The sequence below is a fragment of the Podarcis tiliguerta genome, assembly GCF_965153285.1.
Source record: "Podarcis tiliguerta genome assembly, chromosome: 11".
Lineage (NCBI taxonomy): Eukaryota > Metazoa > Chordata > Lepidosauria > Squamata > Lacertidae > Podarcis > Podarcis tiliguerta.
Genome location: NC_139544.1, coordinates 23053174 through 23078483, shown reverse-complemented (window position 1 = coordinate 23078483; position 25310 = coordinate 23053174). Strand labels below are relative to the sequence as shown.

Sequence of the window (25310 nt, the reverse complement as noted above, 5' to 3'; positions counted from 1 at the left end):
ATGTATTTGAATTTCATTTTGTCAGAAACCAAATAGACATAAAAAACCTAGTTATTGGCAAATCAATATGGGTAGATGGGTGGGGTATTATTTTGTTATATATTCACCATGCATAATTTAGGATATTTAGGAGCTAAATTCTCAGTATAGACAAGTGACTGACCCTTTTAATCAGATGACAGTAGATAAGGAATCAATATTTTAACATGGAAGCACCACTGACATGGGCAAGAACCTTTGCTGTAAACATTTTTGTTTAGGCAAGACTACCCAGATATGTATTTTAATACATAATTTTACTTTCTAATTTATACTGTGCGACTGCTGATTTTATTTATATATATTCTATAGGTTACCTTCTTTTTAACAATGGACTGTATTCAACTTTATTCAGTGTAGACTCACTGATGTTAATGAACACAACTAAGTTCGAAGCATAAATTTCAATAGGTCAACTCTGAATAAAATCTAGTTGAATACCAACCTCTAATTTCTACTTGGTAATTTTAAAAGGTATTTTTCTTTTTGTAAACCCCTTAGAGGTATTAGGTGGCATACAAATTCTGCTAAATAAAACATAAATAAAAGAAATGTTATGTGAGCCTTTTCAGTCTGTAATGTAATGGGGCATTGATTCTAAGGGCCGAAAGTGGCATGATGCAGCAGTTATGCCTAAACATTCCAGACATGGTTCATCATGTTCAAATGCACGTATCATGTGCTCTGTATGTAACATCACCATCCCAGTAGCAAGTCCACCTGGACCACTTTTGCTGCCATGCTAATGTTACAAAGGGTCAAGGGGCTTCAGTGTACGAACTCAATTCGTTCCGGAAGTCCATTCTTAACCTGTAACTGTTTTAAACCTGAGGCGAGCTTTTGCTAACGGGGCCTCCTGCTGCCGCAGTGCCACCAGCATGCGACTTCCGCTTGCATCCCAGGGTAAAGTTCTCTTCCAGGTTAGCGGAGCTTGTAACCCAAAGCGTTCGTAAGGAGGATGGTACTCAACCCGAGGTTCCACTGTATCTGAAAGTGGAGACATGTGACAGTAGATTTACACAGACATTGATTTTATCCATAGTCTGTGTACATCAGCTTCAACCCTTGGTATCAATACCAAGTCCACGTTGGAAACTGAAACTGATATTACATTGACTACTGTGTTCTGCTTCAAAATATTTTACTTACTATATGTCCTAGTTCACAATAAATATATACACTCAGTTCATTTCTTGCTTGCACTATTCCCCATCCCAATCTAAACCTGCCATGAATTCTGAACGTATGAGCATTCCAAGTGCGTAGCTGCCATATAAACACATAACTAAATTCGGCAGATGCAGACTTAGCATGTGCTATCTGGAAGAGTCCCAAAACTGGTATCACAGATGTAATGTAAATCAGTACCAAAGTGATTCAGGACTCCTGTTATGTGGTACTTTGCGCAGCTTCTTCCCAGACTTTGTCAGCTTCCAACCAATACTAATCCTTCATTTTTATGGAGAAGCACATTTCACATGTGCACACATATACACAAATTACAAAATAATTTACATTTCAGCTGAAAACTCATGTGCCAAGAGAGAGCCCAAGGCAAATTTAAAAGATGAGTTATGCACCCTTCAGAAATGTTGTTTATAATGAAAATACTGACAGACCTTAAACAATATAGTCAGTGCAGTAAATCATCACGACAGCCATCACTTTTTTCCTTTCGTTTTTGAACTGAATGGCCAGGGTAGCTGTGCAGTTAATTATAGGAAGTAGTTTCAAACTATAAAATAATTACAAGAGATTAGATCTTGTTATCAACGCCTTTGTAAGGCACTTTATACTGTTTCATACTACTTTACGTTGTAAGATCATAAATATTTGGTATACAGAAGAATGATATATAGAAAGCCATTTCGGTTTTAATTTTGCACCGAAGACTTGGATTTATAATGCTGTGTCATGCCAACCAACTGCTGTCCTTTCTTAATTTCTGTGCAGAGTGTCATATACAGAACAGACATCCTGATCTGACACAGGTTTCTCAGAAGTGCCATCTCATTCAATAAGATTTACTCCTGAATTAGTATGTATATAATTGGATGACACCCAAGTCAAATCTGCCATTTTTTTATTACCACCAATCTAAGCCCAAGTAATTTCTCCTTTAATTTAACATCTACATAGCTATCTTCCAAAAATATTTATGCCACAATCCATAAAGCGGTGAAGGCTGATGCTAAATCCTCTGAACTAAACAACTAATTCACAGGAGGTGTTTACCATCTCAAAAATCCTACATGAATATTGTCAGAATTAATCACTTTTCTCACATTTTCACCTTGTGTACCACACATTCTAGCAGTTAGTGAAAGTAGTGAAAGTAGCTGTCTTCCACAATTTTCAAGTTTGGCCAAAAGAAAAAGGGGGAAAGGAGGCTTTCACCAGCACAGTTGTAAAAAGGGGTTGGGTGGGCAATCCTGTTCAGCACCATCATGTTTCTAATCAAGCTTTTTGGGGTGATGTGTGGCTTATTCTTTCCTGGTCTAGGCAACTGGGAGTTTGTAAAATGTTTAGGCATTTTGGAGACTTGCAATGACTAGCTGATATCGACTCTGAAACCCTTGTCATTACAGGTTGCAAACACACTTAAATGAGGAAAAGGACTACAAAATACATTCTCACCAACAGCCAACCTTGCTACCTTGTTTCCAAGCTTCCTCCTGGGAAAGCTTTTTTATATACAGTATAGTATTTTCGTGTGGTAAAACCAGAGGTATATTTATAGGGCACATCCTCTTAAATCAGGGGTCAGCAAACTTCTTCAGCATGGGGCTGGTCCACTGTCCCTCAGACCTTGTGGAGGGCAGGACTATATTGAGGGGGGGGGGATGAACGAATTCCTATGCCCCACAAATAACCCAAAGATACATTTTTTTAAAAAAGGACACATTCTACTCATGTAAAAACACGCTGATTCCCGGACCGTCCGCAGGCCAGATTTAGAAGGCGATTGGCCTGGCTCCAGCTCCCGGGCCTTAGTTTGCCTACCCATGTCTTAGCTTGACATCAATCTGTTTTTGGGAGAAAGACTCCTTTTAGCTGCATAAAGGTGTCATCTGATTAAAACAACAACAACCAGGAGGGAGGTTTCTTTCAGATCTGCCATGTTCAAGGTCCCATTCCTGCCCTCCGCCCCCTAGTTTTGGGGTCGATGCCCCTTGCCCTAAATCCAAGCATGTACTTAGAAAGTAACTTTGATCTTCTGCATCTCATGGGTACCCAGAAGGGAGGGTTGCCACTGTACACTGTACTTATTGGGAGGGAAAGCGGGGGTGATGAGGACCCACACAACACCAATTTCCTCCCGTCAGCTTCCTCCCTTCTTGGTAAGCACAGAGACATGCCTGACAGGAGGCAAGATGTGCAACAGAATCCCTTCCCACTGACCTCCCCCGATCAAAGTTCTGTATCTATTTGGACTGTTACCAAAGGTAACTGAAAAAACTGAACAGTTCAGTCTCTTCCATATCATACGCATACACTTATATTTGCATATATTATTAGTTCCAACATTTTATTAGTCAGAGGATGAGGACAGTGCCGTCTCCCGAGACCCAAACAATTAACCTGTGATTGTTTTGTGAGAAGCTTAAGTGTCTCGCTCTCTTTGCTATAATTCTAATAAATTAATTCTTCAAATCGCTGACCACTCCGAAGGCCAATGTCAAAGCAAGTATGATAGATATCAACATTTGGGAGCTCAATGCATCAGGCAGACTTTGATGAAAAGATTTGTGCCAAGAGACTGTCAATACAAGTGTTTGTAATAAATGTAGTTGTGTCTGCCGGTCCAAGTTCAAACAGATCTCATCAGAAGCCTCAAAAACTAAGGACTCAAGCTGAGAACAGCTGTGCACTCCTTTGCCATAACAACCAGGACAAAAGGCAGACCACAGAATTGACCAAGTCTCCCCCCCCCCCCGCTGAAATATCCAGTTCCAATCGTAGTTAATTTCTGGACTCTTGCTCTTCACCATATGAGCAAAATGCTTCTTTAAAATCTGCCAAGACAGAGCATATGATAATCATCTCTATTCTTCCTTTTCAACCAATCCAGAAACAGATATCTCAAACCTGACCCAGTGTATCCTATTCATGGCATTATGGACAACAGCTAATAAATGTAATCCTAAAATGGAAGCAGAAGCTGATTAATATTCTACAGCTTTTTAAATGTGTTTGTGGCAGGGGATGTTATTGTTTTGCTGTTTTTGTTTTAAGTATTTATTTGTGCTTTTACCTTATATTTTTATTTTGTGAACCACCCAGAGATCTTGGGATGAAGGGCAGTATATAAATCTAATAAACAATAATAATAAGTGTGGAGAGAATTTTTAGCAAAAGAACATCAAATTCAACACAACAGTTTGCACTGATCCTACATTCGTTATTTGTTTTATTTTATTAGATTTATATACCGCTTGATTGTAAAAAATAAAATAAATAAAATATTCCATCAAAACTGTTTGCAAAACTCTTTGGTAAAAAAGATCTCACAGAGGAAGCTATTAGTCAATAATACAAATTTAGTCAAAGAAGAAGTCAATCCACACAAACACTCCCAGATAACCATGGGAAAGATTCAATTAAAATTAACTGTGAAGTTTTACCCTGTTTCAGGCTCAAACCCATGGGGATATACTGGGCAAGCACAGGAAGAATTCAGCATAGTCTGTGTATCCTTATGGGTTTGGGAAGGAAACTCACTATGTTAGGAAACCCAGCAACAGGTCTGTTCTAATACAAGGAGGCAACAGGAGTCAGGATAACTTCAATACTTGTATAAATTCATGAACAACAGATTAATAACTCAGCACAGCAGCTAGTGCTTGCTAAACAAGCAAGATCAAAATACCTACTGGTTCCCTCTCAGCTATGGAAGGGACCATGCCCAGAAAGTGGGAAAGAGTTTCAATCAGGCACCTCTCTTAAAGAGGCAGGCCACACACACTACAGCAGGGGTGAGGAAACAGGGTAAAACTTCATAGTTAATTTTAATTTAATCTTCCCTTAGTTTGGGAGTGTTGGTGTGGAATGACTTCTTCTCTGACTGAATTTGTATTATTGATGAGATCCAGATCTGCTTAGCTTCAGCAAGGGTACCAAACCATATGCCTTAAGACTATACTCTGGAATCTGCCACGTAAAGGTAAAGGTAAAGGGACCCCTGACCATTAGGTCCAGTCGTAGCTGATTCTGGGGTTGCGGCGCTCATCTCACTTTATTGGCCGAGGGAGCAGGCATTTGTCCGCAGACAGCTTCCAGGTCATGTGGCCAGCATGACTAAGCCGCTTCTGGCGAACCACAGCAGCGCACGGAAACGCCGTTTACCTTCCCGCCAGAGCGGTACCTATTTATCTACTTGCACTTTGACGTGCTTTCGAACTGCTAGGTTGGCAGGAGCTGGGACCGAGCAACGGGAACTCACCCCGTCACAGGGATTCAAACCGCCGACCTTCTGATTGGCAAGTCCTAGGCTCAGTGGTTTAACCCACAGCGCCACCCGCGTCCCTAAGTATTCTCTTGCATGTTGGCAAAATAATATGAAACAAAACTGAAACAAGTTTAGAATGCACAAGAAACAGTTATGTTCTGCCAGATTAGCAAATCTCTCCCTACATTGACTAAATATCATGACTTCTAGAGATAAATGTATCAAAAATGACTAACTAAAACAAGAGAACAATATTTGTAAACATTTGAGATTACTTTTCCAATAAAGGTTCCCTACGAAATTTACAACCACTTTGCATTATCTCCAGATGTGAAGCAGCAAATTGTTTTTGCAATTTTATTTACCAAAATGGTGCATATGCTCTATGCATATTTAGAAGAGTTTAAACACCTGCTGAGACATTCAGCATAGTTTAGACTGCCCTAATAAGCCATTTAAAAATAAACTACATTAAGGATGCTTTTTATTACTCAACATCTGTGAAACATGTTTGCTCATCCTGATGAAAAAGTAGTTTTCTTCGCCCATTAAAAATAATTCAAAGCTATCTTGCATGAACATGCTTTAGCTCTAGGTAAAAATAAATTAATTTTCACTACCACACACTTGCCTTGAAGTCACAGATGTTTTAAAACAAAACAGCTTTTAATAAAACATGAAGTATCATCAATGGCTCTTTTATTAAAGAGAACTGCTTAGAGTCACAGCAGCAAAACACAAGCATGTGAGCCACAAGTCTGAGCCCAGTAAAGGTCGGCAGCTATTGAAAATAAGAAATTCAATGCAAATTGCACAAGGCGAAATAATGATGTGGTACAAAAATGCATAGGATATTTTATGGGTGGCTGTAATGTAGAAATAGCAAGGCAATGGTTTAATACAATGTCAAAAAATCAGATTCAGTTTTGTACAAGAATTCAAAGATGACATAATCTAGCATTAATTTTGGAGTTTTGGAGTGTGTGGTCAGCAACAGACTGATGATACACATGTTCTACTTCTATGCTCTGCAGGTGTGCAGTCAATGTGCTGGACTGAAGTCTTGCTCTGTAGCGTACTGGACAAAAGCCAATAGCCTGAAGCTAAATCCAGGCAAGACTTAGGCTTTCCTAAGTGGGTGCTTTCCTAGACCAGATGAGTGGGATGAGCCCAACTCTGGAAGGGTTACATTCCCTCTGAAGGAAGAGGTTGTGGCTTGGGGGTAGTTGTGGATTTATTCTGGCCTCAGTAGCATGGACTGCCTTCCATCAGCTGAGGCTGACGGCCCAGCTGCTCCCATACCTGGACATGGACAACCTGACTACTGTTGCCTATGCTCTTGTTACTTCTATGTTAAAGTAGTAATTTTCTTGTTTAACAGAAACTTTAACTGAGAGAAGTTTGATTTCATATTTGGAGCCCAATTGAGGAAAGGACCAAAAGAACTTTGTTCCTTTACATCTCCGTTTTTTCCTTCGCATATTTCATTCCCACATTTTTCCTTCTATGTTTTACACTCCAGTAAAGATATCAAAAATAAATAAAAATACAGTGGACGATGGAAATTCTTAGCTACAAGAAAGGCTATTAAAATTAAGTGCATCAAGTTATATCAAGCATCTGTGTTACCAGGCTATCAACAACATTTTACAATTCAGTCCATCACACCGTCCTCAATTTATTTTCATTATCCACTTTTCAATATATGTTATAATATGTTGCATACTGAATAAATATTTCATATCTGAGCCTTAATAAAAACCCACCCACTAGAATCATAGAATCACAGAATTGTAGAGTTTGAAGGGACCCTAAGGGTCATGTAGTCCAACTCCCTGCAATCCAGGAATCCAGCCCATAGCTCGGACCACCAACTTTCTTGTCAGCAGCCAGATGCACTGACCCACTGTGTCACAGGAGATGGTTAGTTGTTGTTGTTTTTAAAAAAAGATAGTTTAGAGACAGTATTTTTTAAAAATGGGCTTGGACACTTTGATGTATAACAAGGTGTCATGGGAAGGGGGAAACATTTCCCACGGAATCTATAACATATGGAATTGATTTTAAAGAAAAGTGACCAAAGAAGAGTCTTGCAGTACCTTGAAGGCCAACAAATGAATTCTGGAATAACGCAATACATTTGTTAATCTTACAGGTGCTATAACACTCTTCACTGTATCTGTTGCCATGGACCAACACAGCTACTACTAGAATCAGGGACCAAGTAAGATTTACATCAGAATGTACTACTAAAATTACCAAGATTTAGCAAACATTCAGTCAACTTTTGCTCAGAGTAGACCCACTGAAATAAATGGCCATGACTAGCTTGGGTCCATTAATATATTGATATCAGTCTACTCCGAGTACAGGTTAGTGGAATACAAGCCATGATAAACTTCAAAAGGGAGGCTCAACTCTTCCACTGTGAAAGCAGGCGCAAATACCCCTAGATAATGAATGCCACTACCCTGTCAATGAATCAGAGGCTGGGAGAGTTGTCTCACAATATTATAGCTAGGAGGTGCAGAAACACTGTAAGTTCAATGTGCTTTTTCATTACTGCTACTATTATTAAAATCCATTTCTGAGTCACCTTTCTACTCAAAAGCTGAACAGTTGGTTTCCACAGGGTTCCCTGCATAAATGAATGGCATTATAGTTATGCAGCTCCCCCTGCACACACATAAAATAACAACCTTCTGTCAGGAAGCAGTGTATCTAAAAACTAACACTGTGTTTTCTGGAAGAATTTCAGTTCTTGAGGACAGAAAGGTTTAAGATTGAAGTCCACAGCATAACTTTAGAACAGCGTTCACCAACCTGGTGCCCTTCTCAAGTTTTGGACTGCAACTCCTATCGTCCCTGTCCATTGGTCATGCTGCCTGGGGCTATTCTAAAATATGGTACAGCGTGAAACCAAATATGTGATAAGATAGCTTGTGGAATACATCTTGTCAATGCACCATGACCTGTGAGGCTGCTGTAAATGCAGATGCATATCTTCACTTGGCTCCTCCACAACAGGGAAGCTTATGAAACCAAGCCTTTTCTAAAACTATTTTTAAACTCTTCTATTTGAACGAGTTTATATTGCATAAACAAACCTGGCATGAGGGCAGCAGGGAGTTCACTGATTGGCACCTCAATTCTAAACATTTGCACTGGTGTATTTGTTTTGTGATGTTATTTTCTGGCACGCATCTTTGAATCAGCTAATTAATACAGCTGGAACAAACAGGCTAAATTATTTTAATTCCAACTAGTAGAGTATAAAGCTTATGCTTTGATAGGAGCCCTTATATGGGTTTCCAATTTATTTAGTGTGGGTTTTTAAAAAAATGATATGAAAACATGTTTTCAAGATCATAGCCAAGGCTATCCTTTAGAAACAGAGAACATTCTACCATTTCCATTTAATAACTTACATCTAATAATAAACACCTTTTTATAGCAGCACCACAGAATCGAGTAGAAAAAAGACTTGAGTAAATAATCCATCGAGACAAAATTCCTTCCATAAGAAAAAAAACACACAATTGACTAACGTCTTTTTGAGAAATATCCAAGAGAGGAGAAAATTTTCCAATCTTCCAAGGCTCCTCCATTTTCATATTTAAAAGATTTTTCCTAACCTAAGATCTAATGTCACTTTAAACCTCTATTTCTTGTTTGCTTTTAGTTGATCAAAGATAGCACAAGTTCCTCTTCCTATTACTGGTATTAGCTTTTTGAAAGTCACCAGTAATTTCTCAGGTTAAACACAGTTTCCTTTCAGCCTTTCCACTCAAAACACAAATTCCCCAGCCACCCGCATGCACAATCCCATGTATGTTAACTTAGAAGCAAGTTCCACTATATTCAGGGAAACCTACTGCCTGGTACGCTTTTTTAGGATTGCATCCTTAGAGGTGGTTTGTTACACAGTAATGATTGTTACATAAATATCATGTGTGGCTGGTTTAAAATCATCCGAATCTGAGGTTGTGGTTTGTTTCCTTCCAACAAACCACAAGCTTCATACCAGGAACAAACCTCGCTTATCTGGAAACCCTGAGGCCATGTTTCAATGACAATGGCTTACTCACAGCAGTGCAGTAGGAGAACTAGAGGAGGTGCAACATGATCACAGTCTCTCTCTAGGAGCCCACAAGCTTGTGCACTCACACTCAGCCATGGTTTGGCTAACTGCCATGGGTGAACTGGCTCAATATACATACATCTACCTTTTTAGCAAGGGAGTTCAAAGCTGGAAGTCTGCATTCAAAATTCAGACCTACAATCAGATTTACTAATAGGCATATCTATTTTTAGGCATGGATTCTCCTTCAAGATAGCTAATGTTAAAATGCACACAGCGACATTATTCTAAAAAGACTGTGCTGACTTTTAAGATTCATTTCTTCCCAGCTTCATAAAATTATCAATTATTAATCATATTTAACACAATGGTTTGACTTTGCTTTTCTATGATGAAGTTACCTGTCATTTATAATCCAGTTCAGACACAGATTGAGGGAGGTAAGGTTTTTGCATCTCTTTACTATTTCCATCACTGTTTCATTATCCAGTTCTGTGATATGACGTAGATCCAAGCTGGAAAGGTTTCTTAGCTATTAAGATAAATACAATGGTAAGTTTTATAATTCATATATAAACTATTTATAGAATTAATTGCAGTTTTGATCTGCTTGAACCTGCTTTTGTCCTTTAATTAATGTTATTTTTTTTCTACCTATGCAATAGAAAAGCTGCAAAAACAAAGAGGACTTGCTGTATATTTTTATTTAAAAGGAGTATCTTTGGCTCTGTTCTTCACCAATGAATGAACTAATGGAATTAATGTAATATTTTTAATGTAATTATTAAAAAAAATATGCTATTAAACTTTTGAAATGAAGTTACAAATGAAGGCCTATTGACAAAACTTTTTTTAAAAAAATCAGCCACAAAGCTACACAGGGTAGTATTCAATGGTATCCATCAGCAGAATCGAAGAGGGAGGCAATTTCCATCTATTTCCCCTCCTGTCTGTAACTTGTGCCTCACTTATTTGCTCCAGCAGGTTGGGTGATTCTCTGGAGAAGAAGCGAGAGCATGGGAGGCTGCAGAAACAAGAGGAATCACCAAAAAGTGCCTCTGCCCTGTTCTGCTGACAGGTTCCCTCCATCAGGACATAGATCCTCTAGGGTACCAACCACAGTAATTAAAGAAAAACCCGGATAAAACTTATCATACCCAATGTGAAAAGAGTAACTATGATATATTCTTGCAAAGTAATACTGGAAAATAAATAGTCATTTGCTAAAATTTAATATATCAAGTACAAAAGTCCCATTTGGGATCCTTACCAAGCTAAATAGCATCATCATCATCATACAATCTGAAGTTTCCTACCCATATGATTTGATACTGATGAAAAGCATTCACTATAACTCAATAATTGTTAGCATCAATTATAATAAACATGAACATATTAGCATTTGCATTAATTCCTGTATTTCCAAGTATGGATGTCAGTTAACAAAATAGTCCCTGCTTTCAGGCCTATTATTTAAATAATACTGCTGTACTGATATACAGTGGTACCTCGGGTTACAAACGCTTCGCGTTACAAACACTTCAGGTTACAGACTCCGCTAACCCGGAAGTAGTACCTTGGGTTAAGAACTTTACCTCAGGATGAGAACAGAAATTGCGCACCGGTGGCGGGAGGCCCCATTAGCTAAAGTGGTACCTGAGGTTAAGAACAGTTTCAGATTAAGAACAGAACAAATTAAGTTTGTAACCCAAGGTACCACCATACAGCACTCTATAGATGTTGTGACAGGTGTTTAGAGCGACAATGTTATAGATATGACCAAAGAAAATCTGGGAGCTCTAGAGTGGCAATCATAACTAGCTAACAGGTAAAAACTATATTCAATAATCACTTGTAAATAAGGCAGGTCCTTCTTACATAGACACAGTATCCAACTACAAGTAATGCAATATTGTCCCTGTCCAAATGTGGCAAGGATGTCTCTAGAACCTCCATTGAGATTAATAACAAGCTAACACAGATAGAAGTTGAGAGCTCATTCAAAGGAAACAGCTTTAAGTGTCAGTAAATATATACGTAAACTATACTGGGCAAGATAGGCATTTGATAGCGACTTTCACAGAGAAAGGGCTTTCTACTAGAACTATTTAAATTAAGAAGTAGAGAGAAAATATTTTCCAAGAATAGGAAGAGTCAGCAGCTCATGAGAAGTTTTGCAAAAAGAATGGAAAATCATGACATTTTCCTAGAACTGAGCTATAGTTGGGTTAGAGAGGACATATATTTCACAAATTAAAAGGAGTAGCAACTGAGGTAATAGCAGCTTAGTGAGAAGTGTTCGTTATTCAACTCCCAGAAGAACCAGCTACAGTGGCCCCTCACATTCACCCAAACTTGAAAGGAAAAAACCCAAAAGTGCAGCTTGTGAAGCAGCACAGGATGAAAATAATGTTTACCTCAGCTGGGAAGAGCATAAAAGTTAGCTACATACAGCAAACAATGACTTTGGGCCCCGTATTTTTCTTGCACATTAATTCAGTACATTTTTTTTTAACATGGAGAAAAATTCATAAATATAGTAAGCCAATCAAATATTGAGGTTACTAGAGAAGCTCAACACAGCAATAGCAAATGACCCCTTCGCTCAAGCCAGAGGACAGTTGAAATTGGGCAATTTGGCAATGAGTGGTACAAGCAGCCTTGCCCACTCATTGTCAGATTAAATCACAGCCTTTTCTTCTGGTTTTAGAGGGGACAGTTGGTGTTGGTTTTTTGGCCACCCATCACCAAAAATGAACCCCGACCCAAATTTCCTTCCCAGACTTCCATATCATACCTATACAAGCACTTGCTCACTGCTTTTTTCCCCTCCCTCCCTCTGAATATAAATCTTAACTATGTATATTCAAAGTTAAATTCCACTGATTTCAATTGTTTTTAAGTGGAATTAGGAATTAGGATTACACACAGTCTATTTGTTTGTTAACTCAATATAGCTGTTCCAGAAGGCTTTGAATTGAGTTGATCTTGTTGTTTTAATTAGGTTCATCTCCATTAAAAACTTGATGTTTGATTTTCTTGTAATTTTATATTGTATTTTAAATTTATTGTGTGTTGCACTTTTATAGAAGCTGCCTTGAATTCACATTATGCAAAGGGTGGGATATAAGTATTTAAAATAATAAATAAAAGATTAAGATTGTAAGCAAAACAGTAAATTAAAACCCAAATTGCATATAACCCAAGCAAGGTGCCAATTAATTTAGGGTATTGAAATGCAAGTTCAATTTTTGAAGAAAACCCACATCATGGCCCCCATCTGCAACTTCTCCTGAATTAACTGCATTTTTTTTTGTACTGATGGTTGGTTGGCTTCTAAAGTGCCCCGTACATGTTAAAAAGCAATTCTACTCATGCAAGGTAACCTTCCCAAACTCTGCCCATTTCTCCTTTACAGCGCCAGACCCCATCCCACCCCATTTCAGAGGGTGTGCAGGCCCTTTTAATATTTCTAGTGTGTGCAGGAAGCTACCGTGGGGAAGAGAGGGAGGAAACCCCACTTATAAGGGAAAAAAACACCACTCGCACTTCTCTAGGTCTATTGCAATGTGTCCAATTCTTTGTCACCTTCTTCCTGCTCTTCCTTTACTTGATACAGCATCTATATCCGTCACATTAATGTGACATCCACTATTTCCAGTCTATTGATGAACAACTTAGGAGACGATCCAGAAAAGGAATAAATATATGTGAAAGATAATAAGCAAAGCCATGTTGTTGTTTTTCACTTTTCCCTGCAACCAATTGCCAATGGTAAACAGAAAAGGCCCACTGTGCACTTGATTTATCAAGTTTTTCTGGTTGTGGACCTGGATATTTTTTATTTGGTTCTTAGCTATCACCTATAGACATTCTTAACATTTCAATAAAACACCTTCCTCCCATCACAAAATTGATCCTATTTCTTAATATACACTTCTAATTGGTGCAATCTGGCTGGCGTGCACCAAAGCTGCCACTTGAATCAGTTTTGTGTCTCAGCTAGATGTGCATAGTTAAAGCTAATATTAATAATAAATGAATGCATCTACAAAACTGTTATCCGTGTTAAAAAATGCATCCCTAATATTGCTTCTAGTATGTAAGATTACCATAACTGTATAATTTTGACTCTTTGAAAAACACCTCTCAGTTATGTCTATTATGCAATATTATCCTAACTGGAAATGACAACAGAAAACATTGTTGCTGTACTTACATTGGTAAGGTGTATGACTCCTTTAGATGTAACAGAACAGCCCATAAACCCAACATACTGCAACTCGGGACAATGTTCAGCGAATGCTTTAACCGACTGATCTGTCACCTGCATAAAGAAAGAAAAAAGCAAGTTGAAGGTGACACTGAATATTCAAGTACAATGAAGTTTGGGGGCATCATTGCAGCAGTGACAACCTGTAGGTTCAATAGTTTCTTTGCCTTAACGGCATGAAGGATAGAGTAAAGTGTGTCTAAAAGGACTCTGGGGAAACAAGAACATGATGAAAAGGGTTCCTCTCCTCCAGCAAATGACAAAGGAAGTACCAGATGATAGAACAAAAATTTAAAATATAAGCACTGAATATATCTGCAGGGGTAACTCCCTGCAAGTATTCTTTGCTTTTATAGAAGCTTGAAACTATAACCAGAAGCCAACAGCTCTCCTCTGTCCCCTAAACTGTTAGGCAGCACATGAAGTAGATTATATTTTAGCTAGCGGTTTAAAAAATAAATAAAGACAATGTATTTACAAAACTTATTACCCTACAGTCTTTTCCCATTATTCAGAGATGCTGCTAACCAAACCAGTGTAACATATTGATATGATGGGGCAAAAGTAATAAAAGTAATACTTAAAAAAATTACATAAAAAAAATTATCTTTCTATGGTCTGAGAACAGTAAAAAGATGGATTTCAGTACCTAATAGACATTTAGGAATGTGAAGGATTCTGCCACCAACATACCACAACCAAATCCCATTCCAAACTTATCACCATTTGAAACGATGGAAAACACATGGAATAACAGCATGGGCATAAAATCCTTTTGGCACTGCCAAGAGATAATTCACAAGACCCCATTGTGATACCATATTGCAATACCACTGAAATGCCATTTTGCCACTTTGGGTTTCTTTTGGGAGGAACTACAGAATATAATCATAATAAAATTAACAAATTACTTTAAAAAGCAAATGCGGTACATTTCAGAGCGAAGAACAGAGCAAAGGGAAATTTGCTGTCTCTGACATGCCTTTTACCTCCAGAACCATTTCTGAACTTCACTTCCTTTATGATATGTACTCACAGTGTTCCCTCTGTTCTTTATGCTACTTTAAATGTTGAACAAACAAAATAGTCAAAATCTAGTTGCATTTTGAAGCCTCTACTCTTTTCAGCAAACATTAAGAATATGTAATGTTTCCATAGTTGTATTTAGTTATGTAAAAATGAAGTAAGTTCGTGTGTGTGTACACACACATATATATAGTATATACACACATTAGATATTGTGTGTGTGTGTGTATACACATGTGATTTCTCACTCATGTCGCAATCTATGTTATGCTTAATTAATTTCTTTGCCACCCTTCAGATTAAAAATAATACATTAAAACCACCACATCCTAGTAATTGCAGAGTGTGTTGAACTGGAATAATTGCACTGGAAAAAATAATTACTGTTTGATTCTTTGCATGGGTTTATCCTTGAGAGTCTTTGCATACTCTACTTTTCTGTAAGTCTGCTTGCATTTACATAGGAGACTAAGATAACCTCTTAAGTCAGTGCTTTTTTTCTAAAAAAAAAAATGTTTAGGGATACTCTCATTTTCCTACTCATACTGAAATACTGCCCCTCAATGAGGCCAAACTTAGAGTCACAAAATGTTTATGGGTATGCATACTCCTGCGTCCCCCCAGAAAAAAAGTACTGGTTACAGCAGTTTATTCTTTGAAATGTACAAACAGCAGCAACTCCAAAAGTGACTATGTAAAAAAAATTGAGACCTTGGGCTCAGTTATACAATCTTTTGCAGCCAGCCCACAGCAAAGCTACAAACTGCAAGATTAGTTGGATCTGTAAAGAAAAATAGTGAAAAGTCTCAGTCAGCGCCTGCAGTATCCTTGTCAGCATTTCTTACCACACTAATATAAAAAATTAATGTATTTTCTCAGCTCCAATACAGCACATAGCAATGGATATTTTAACTCAGTAGTGTCTAGTAAAGTGCCAGGGGATTTCACTAGATATTCCAATCTATCATCATTCTATTCCCTGGCTGTAGTTTGAGAGAGCTTCCAACTAAATTGATTTATTTTTAAAACTCCAAATGGTGTTAATGAAGACAAAGACTGTTGTGAAGGAAAGTTAGGTACTCTGTTATATGGATGTTATATTACAGGTTTCTGATGCAGGAGAACCTGGGACTTATTGGAGTAGTTCCTTTGAAATCTGACCATAACATTTCACTTTACTATCATCATTCAAGACTTTGGTATCTGAAAAGATGTATTTATCATCTTGTGATGGACAGCTGGGGACTTCATAGAAATCTGGTTTCAACCCTGTTTAAAGACAATGCAGTTAAGGCAGCAATGTCTGATTTGCCTTTCTGTTCAAAGCAAGGCTTCCTTCTGTCAGCCAACAACTAGATTTCATAACTCCCACAAGTCTTTAGAGGAGGAAAATTTAAAGGTACTATAAGAAACAAAGCTACACTCCAAGAAACAAAGCTACACTCAAATGCACAAATTAGGTTTTTTGATGAACTTTCAAGTAGAAATGCACAATGTGTGTGTGTATTCTTTGCATAAATTCCACACCCACCCACACCCATTACTCAATTATCCAATTCATATGCACACATTAAACACACCTTACACACAGAGATCACTAACTCTCCCTCCCCCTTAGTCATACACATTTATTTTATTTATTTCATATAGGTTAGATATTGCTTTGCCTTGCTTTGCCCTATTTATTTAAAAAGGTGGAACTATAAACTGAAAATGTGAGACAGCTTAGCAGGACAATGCACTTACTTAGGGCCACAAATTAGGGTTTGGTAGGCAAGACAGTTACCCCCTCACTTCCACCCAATTAAGAACCCCGTTAACTTCTACATATTCTTTCCTTGACGAACTGGTACTGCTTAGAAGCATCGCCACAGTAGGGTGTCATGTTGCAGAGATAATTATTATTATTCATGAGCAACTTAATAGATAAGTTATTATTGTAACTGAAACTTTTAACATGGAAACCAGTCACCACACTCTGCCATGCACAACTTAGTCAAATCAATCCAAACTGAGCAAAGAATATACTATAATTTTACTAAAAACGAACCCTTGTGAATGAGGGCACAGATATTCACAACTAATCACATTATAAAGGTCCATTAGTGTTCACTGAGGAATCAGTAATAATTTGATTGCCTGTTCGACCTTCAGTGACTTTCTTTTATTCTGCCTTATATTATGTTAGCCTTGCTTTGAAAAAGTCATATAAGATGATGAAAAGAGATTTATAAGCTATGCACAAAAGCACTGAGAGTGGGAAAGACATCATCCTGGAACTAATGGTGCAGATATTAGACACCCAATAAAAAAAAAACCTATCATGAGTTTGGCCATTTTTCTTGAGCATATTTGACTAGTTTGATGCTGCAAATTTAGATTACATTATTAAAGCTCAGTATTCTGGGAATGGTAAACTTTTTTCTTGGTGCTCAAGTTGCCCCAAAGAACTGTGATTAAGTAAATATAATGACATAATTCAAGCCATTTGCTGACATAATCTCTAATTGCTATAAAGTGAGCTGCAGAATTTTGCCAAGACACTTTTACGGTATTGTTCTACTACCAAGATAACCTCCCACCACAGCAAAATATCATGTCACAAGGTATAGAAACTATTAAACATTTCAGAACAGATGCCTATCCCCAACAGGTTAAGTCCTGAAAAACCAAACCATTCCAGCCTTGATTCCAAATTACACATTAGAATCCCTCCTGCACTTGCACATCTATATCCTCACAAAGTCATACCTATACAGTTCCCTAAACCTATCATAGAGATTATGTAATCAAACATTTCATTGCAGTTTACCATCACCCAAACTCCACAGAGTTTATGTAGCCTCTTAATACTGATGGTGTTAACAATCCCTTATCCGAGGGATTTGCAGGTGCCCTCAGGGTCCTTGCTGAAATTAGGTTTGAAAAAAGCATCCTATTGCAGGCAACAGAATAGGCTGTGTGGTACCCAAGACTGTTTCTTCAGTTTGTAAATGTGCCCATTGGCCCTAAAAGGATGGCAAAATCTCCTTTATCCAATTACTTCCATTAACATAACAGGAAAACCACATGCCAGCAAAGGTTTGAGTTTCCTTACAAAGCACAGCTGAACTAAAGGTTTCAGGGCAGCAGTACTTAAAATTAAGATGCGAATATATTCTTATTGGATTCTGATTTAACTTATCATTATTCTTATTTTCTGACACTGAGGTATTTGTGACTGGGGGGGGGGGGAACCCTCTGATATAGTTCCAGTCAAATATGGCAAACTTAAATTATTATGCTTAGGAATTCAACCATTTATCTTCTTTTCAACTACTAACATTTCAGCTTCTTTTCAAACAGCACCACAAATACCGTAAAACTTCATTTAAACCAGTATTACTGGTCATTCTGACTCTGATGATTTTAAAGAAACCAAAAGGGTTACAGCTTTTAAGCATAGTGCACTGAGATTATTAGAATCAAATAAGCAAATCAGCTCACAACCTGGTTCTGGTGCATTTATATGGGCTCTACCACAATAAAATTAAAGGAATTTATTTTTTTCATGTATACAATTTTAGCATGCCAATTAGAAAAACACATTATACAGGAAGTCTGTCTAAATACTGCAGCCCATCAATTCAACAATTTTCTATTTTTTCAGATACATCGTTATTTACCTTAAATATCTGGTTTTAGATTAAATCCTTAACTAGAGATATTATGAAAAGATTAATTACAACTAACCACACTTTAGTATGATTAACACAGTCGGGGGGGGGGAACAATGCATGACCAATCAGTAATTTTAAGAGGTCTCAAATAACCATTTTAATCAAAAGAATCACAAAATAATAGCTAATCAATAAACCTATCATGTATTATCATGTATTTGAGTATTTTATACAGAAGACATAAAAGTTCTAAAACTAGTTTACATTATTTAAATATCATTTTTGTGCAAAATTATTCATTGTCAAAATATTATTTATTATGGATTGGGTTAAAAAAAATCTGCTTCCAAAGCACAATATTTAAAGTTCCCTTAGAGAACAATTATAAAGAAAGCTGCTAACTTTTGGAACTGTAGAAAAACTGTTTTAAAATTAAATTGCAGGTGGTTGGCAGCAGTGTGTTCAAAATGATCTGCAGAGATTTGCAAGCTAGGTATATGATTTATTCACTATGGACTTGGGGAATCTAATGTCTGCAAACTGAATGCCTTAGTTAACAAAAGTACTCTGTGCAGATATATTAAAATAGTACACACTTGCTTTGAGTTCTGGAAGTCACTGTTTTGCTTACGTAAACGAAACATACAAGAATGTCAAAAGATGAAATATTCTCTAATGGTTATTTTCCCAATTTAATTCATCTCTTGCTGGCAAGTGAATACCACAGTGCTATGCACTATGGGAGCCCAATTGCTTTATGCAAGTAATTAAAACATGCCCTGGAACCACAGGAGTCATATACTCCTTTTCTCCGCCACTCCCAAATATCAATTCCTTACAGCAATGAAGAGAATTCTGAAAACAATCACTTTACCTAAACACTTCCACAATGAAATCATTGTAGCAGAATACAAATACAAAAGTATCATGCCTATATCCACAGAAATAGACAAAAAGTGGCTAGCATCTGTAGGCCAATTGTCCAAAACATAATAGCAAATAGGGAGAGGTAAGGTATTATAGAAGCAGGGAACAGAAATACAGTACTGAGGTGTATGTGGCTTATTAACTGAGAGACAAGAGAGATTTATGGCTAATATGAGGGTTCAGAGGAGAACAGAGAGATACAAGGGAGAAGCTGGTTATTGGTTCCTAGCTGCTTATCCCTTATTCCCACGATAAAACAGCTCAAAACAGCTGAATTAGCAGCCTCAATACAGAGCTGAAGTTCATTGACTCGTTGGCATGCATCTGTCTTGGGAGACAATGGAAGAGTGCTCCTTTGGCGGTAAAGTCAAACCATTGGAGAATTACAGCACCTGCTGTGGCTGTAGAAACCAATATGGGAGGAACATGTTTTATTGCATGTGAGGCAGATGAAGGTGTCCGGTTGTGCTGCTACAGGTGCACCGTGGCATTTCTTCTTTCTGTGCTGCTCCCAGTGGTCATTCCTCCTCTGGTCACAGCTGTGGATACACAACCTGGCTGTCTGTCTCCTTGAAATCGTCTGCAAGGGATTTCCATACAGTGGGGTTAATGTTGCCAGCCTTCATGTTACATCTTTGTAATGAAAAGTTGGTCTGCCAACAGGCCAAGTGCCTGAAGTCAGCTCCCTGTAGGGCACGTCCCTGGGGATCCTGCCACCTTCCATTCTGTGGACATGATCAAGCCAGTGTAGAAGCCATGTTGGGCTTAGGAATGCACATCTTCGTCTGAGACTCTGTCCTGCCATGTGATGCCCAAAATCTTCCTGATGCAGTGCATACATCTCTCCTGACGGGTGTGATTTGCTCATTGCTCATTTCCATAAAGTAGTGCGCTCAACAAGCAAGACTGGTAGACCGTCATCTTGGTAATGGTTGTTAGCATCACATTCTTCCATACCCTTTCGGACAGGCGAGATATTGCTATAGCTGCCTTGCCAATGAGCATGTCTAGCTCAGTGTCAATAGAAAGGGTGCTGGTTATGGTGGAGCCCAGGTAGACGAAATCATCTACCACTTGTTTCGTGTGGTCACCAGTGCTGATGCATGGAGTGATGGCAACAACCTGAGCTTTATTTTGGCACAATACCACACTGCCCCATGCCAATAAGAACCAACATTCATATAAACGAGTAAGAAATTGTCCGCATGTACTTCACAATAAATTTAGGACCACCAGCATTAAAGAACATTGTGCAACAATAAGCTTTTTCATCTGATAAAACTGTTGCAGATCTCAAAACTAGTTGCTCTGTAATGGATATACAGGATATGGAGTCGCTGACATTTATTTTGGACTGCAGGGGCATAATTACTTCTGTTCCTCATTTCAAGCTTATGAGGAAATAAACATCTGGAAATTAGTAAGCAACTTCAGCTCAGAAGAACATGTAGAAAGTGTGTGCTGCATAAGCTTCATATGTGTGCATGATATTAAGAAATTCTATTTGTTAAGCAGATCTATGTTTGCAAAGTCTGCTGTTTGATAGGCAGACAATTAGTATTATCTTCAATAATACACTTCAAACAAAAATGAGCCACAGCTTCAGCCCAAAATTAACTCTTTTGAAGTTTTAAAGTGCCTGGATACTCTTCTTTAGTATAGTAATATTGTGGCCCAAGGCAATTTCGTTTCAGTATTTCAAAGAGAACGTTCCTTACCTTTAAATCAGCATTACTGAAGCAGACATGCATAACTATAAGAACTACCTAATCAATTCTATGTTCTGTACAATGGCTTGGGTATCTTAGGTGCTAAGTATCTGCTGAATAATAGTTTTAATAACATCACTCTTTCAAATACTTTTCTTTTAATCTCACTAGCTCCGAACCCAGTTGTGGTTCCTGCCAACAAAAGGGGGGGATTTTCACTGACTCCCCTTCCCCCCTGCAGCCCCCAGAGCTACCTTCCACACTATTCTAAAGGGTTTGCCCAACGTCCTGAGGTTTGTGGTGGGGTATATGGAGCTGCAAGATAATTGGTGATAACTGATTCCCTTCCCCTTCCCTTTCTCATGCAGTAGCCTTCACTGGATTGGAGCCAACTTGTCTTTCTGGTGTGTGTAAGCTTTTTACACACTTACAGCTTTTTAATACAAGCTTGCTTTTTAAAGTTGTTTTTTTAAATTGAATTTTCCAGGCAACTGATCTTGCTCTATATCAGGGTGGTCCAGCACATGCACCGTTCGAAATCAACCAGGTGCTGGGCGCACTTTGCAATAGAGGGTGGTCCAATTGTAAGCAATTTGAGAAGACTTGTTGCTATGTATGGTGCCTGAGGCTCCAGATTAAAATTGCCACTGCTGGTGCTGCTGCCCAATTGGTCTGCCACTGCAGGCATTCGGAGACGGAAACAGGGAGGGAGCACAAGAGGTGGATTAGCTGTTCAGTGTTTGCCAGAGAGGTGACACTTTGAAAAGGAGACAGAGCCAGTGAGTAAGGAAGGGGTCGCAATGAATGGGTTAGCTGCTGAGTCTTTGGCGGCTTGCAGAGGAGGAGAATGGAACAAGAAAGCCAACCTTGGACCTTGAACTAAACTTGAACCTGAAGACATTCCTGACCAGTGTATTTAAAAAAATAAAATAAGGAAAACATATAAAGGCAAAAGTAGTACAAGAATACTGAACACAATCATAAGGATTTGAAAAACAAACAGACAAATTAAACAAAACAGCCAACATACAATGACAAGACAGTTTCATCCAGTAGGGTGGGAAAAGAAAAAGCAGACAGCCTTCATCTGCCTCCATCCCCAGTTTGCTTTTTAGGGAAAAGGTTCACCATTGTCCTTCTCCCTTCTTGCCCAATACTCAGCATCACTCCTTTCTTCCTTAACACTGGGAGCCCCCTAAGCAGCTCCTTTCATTCTGCCTATTTTTGTTATTCTGGCATCAGTGCCACAATATTTTGTGGGGGCCTTACTTCCAAGCAAATGCACCCTGTACTGGCCCATGGTACAATATTCACAATATGCTAATTTAATTCAGTGTGTGGTCCCTGGGTTGTGTGTCAAAGTACTCTTGTGGCTCACTTGATCTGAGAGGTTGAAAGTACAGGGCTTTTCAGCAATCTTTCTTCAAAACACTAGTGATGGTGCTGTTAGGCTCCAAATTTTCATGTTTTCCTGTGTATCCCAAGCTTGAGGACTTAACACTGGAAACTAGCATGCCCTTGCTACTCATTCTCTTTCTGGGTTTGTTACAACAGACAAACCCAAATGCCTCCTCTGCTCCAACAGCCACTAAACTAGCCGCTGCTGACCTGAAAATCACACTTATTCAACAAAACAACTGTAAAAGGAGACTGTGTAAATTACTGAACTAACATTTACCTGTTACTACCATTCTCTTAATTTGGAGCTCAGTCATGACCAAGGTAAAGACAAGTGTTAATGTAAAGGCAAGTCATAAAGACAAGTGTTGGTGTAATGTAGCAAAGGTAAGCATTTTGGTTTTCACCAATTACTGCAGTGGGGAAAGTGAATGATCACTTCACTTATTCATATAGGGTTTTCATAAAAAATGTCACAGGCCATACCTCTTGCATTTCATGACCTTTTAGTCCCCTTGTTTCTATTTTCTATACATACATTCTTTAGTAAGCACACTGTCATGTGTGAAGGAGAGTGAGTGTGCATAATCTTGACAACTATACACCTGATAAATACACTACTACTGCACAATACAATATCCTTATGACTCAGTGGGATTTAGTGCAAAAATAGTTCATGCCACAAAGAACCCCAAACACTTAAAAAAAAAATTTGCTGTAACATTCCCAGCTACATCAGTGACATTTACACTACTCTTTCTAGCTTCTAGGATTTTGCAAAATACTTTTGTCTTGAAATTAGTAATTGTTTTAAAACAATAGCTGAATATAAGCCAAACTGCTGCTTCACTAGTCCAAAAATGAATTAGGGCTATTATTTATTTTCTCCATCCCCCATTTAATTGAAGACACTCTTGCTTAAAATAGACCACTAAGATAGACAAGTTTTTCACTTGGGAGATACAACCTAAAAGAAAACTTTAGGTGGGGAAACTAACCTCTCAGAGACCCAGAGCAACTGATTTATTTACTATACATTACTAATGGATAAAGTTTAAGACTTTGATACACCCCTAGTACTCACTTTGATGTCAGCAGTGAAAAATAACAGCTCCTTTTGTGCTCACTTTTAAAGCACGGCATATATTTTTAATGCCTTTTTGACAGCATCAGTTCTGAGTTTTCATGATAAGACAATGCTAAGTAATACAATGCATGTAAAATTTTATTTCCTGACATTGTTTCAAGATTTTGAGGAGGCAAAACATTGGGGAAAAGCACATACACCAAATTAATTCAAAGCTAGGCTACAAAGAAGGCAGAGCCAAACAATGTGAGGCGAAGTGTTTTAAAAAAAGATGTAAATTAAAGATTGAGGGAACAAACTATACTACAAGCAGATATATGGGAATGTTTTCTTAAAAGTTCCTGCTCATCTGTACACTTGTTTTAGGCACGTCCAAATGATGAGTGATCACCAACGCGCAGGTCCTTTTGGACCCAGAAGAGGGCAGGATGGGAGAGGAGCAGAATGGAATGGGGTGGGGCGTAATAGGGCAACCCCACACAAAATGGTCGTGGTCTGTAGAAGCAACAGAGGCACAGAGTTTTGTAATAGTATTTCTGGCTATTGCTATGTTACATTACACCTGAGGGAAACAAATTTCTGGGCATTTGCCTTCATAAAAGGGGGGGTGGGGTGGGGTGGAGGAGAGGTTGCTCCCTCCAGGATTGAGAAACAGAACTGTGATGGTTAGTTATAGATTGTAGGTCTATTATCCAAGAACATCAGGTATGTCGAACTTCAAAAACTTCTTGTTTTGAATGCAATGTCTGAACTTTTAATTTAACATATCACCCACACCACTAATAGCTTTCACCAAACAAGCTTCCATTGTCTTCACATGTAGCTAGAGGTTGCTTCCCATAAGGATAATCTGGTCATTTCCTCCCCCCACCCCAAACCATGAGAACTTAGCAGGAGGCAAGAGGCAGATACTTTTAAAAGGCAACCAAGGGAAAGTAATGCCTTGGCATTTGCGTTTCTAATAGTTGGCTTGTTGGTAGCGACATGTATGGGTCCAGCGCAAGAAGTGCTGTGGATTAGTAATTTCCTTTCCTTCTGACTTGACTGTTTACAATCCCTGCCCTCACCATATGTATATATTTCTGTATCTCAAGACTATACTTTATGAATCTGATGAAGTGGACTGTTGTCCATGAAAGCCTATGATAAACAGACTTCTGCTTGCAGAATTGGATTTCTCCTGCTCCCAGGGGTCCCCCAATCCTGCAGAGTGTGGGAGATTAGAAGCCAAATCTAACAATGCATATTATTGCTAACTAGCATGAGAAGCATTTAAGACCACACAGCTGTACTGCTGATTGGCAGACCATAGAAATGTTTTTAGTCGGTTCTGTGTGACGTCATTTCCGCTTCTCCCCTGAGGGGGGAAGAGCATATCGTATTTTCCTGTCCTCTCCCCCCCCCCTTTTTTCAACCACTGATGGCAGCAAACATATATCTAACTGCTTCAGTCACAGGAACACGCCTGAGGCTGTTTCTACTGTAAATATAAGTATTTTACCTGCATGGTTTTTACTGCTGCAGTTGCTGAGAGCCAATGCATGTCTATGAGTAAGTAAATCATATTTTAAACTCAATTTTCAGTCTGTTGTCTGATTCTTTGTTAAGTGAGGTAAGAAAAGGGGAAGTCAGCTTGATTTGGAGCTGAACCTATTTAAAAGA

At 38.4% G+C, this 25310-nt stretch overlaps 1 protein-coding gene across 1 annotated transcript in view; it reads right to left on the bottom strand.

Moving 5' to 3' along the window:
* The window catches only part of FBXL17 (F-box and leucine rich repeat protein 17), a 145237-nt gene that overhangs the window by 86806 nt on the left and 33121 nt on the right, over positions 1 to 25310 (bottom strand). Inside the window, exons 5-6 of the mRNA XM_083404002.1 lie at positions 13789 to 13896; positions 9971 to 10101 (exon numbers count right to left, since the gene is read on the bottom strand). Of these exons, the coding sequence (XP_083260128.1) occupies positions 9971 to 10101; positions 13789 to 13896 (239 nt within the window). The remainder of the gene's footprint in view (positions 1 to 9970; positions 10102 to 13788; positions 13897 to 25310) is intronic.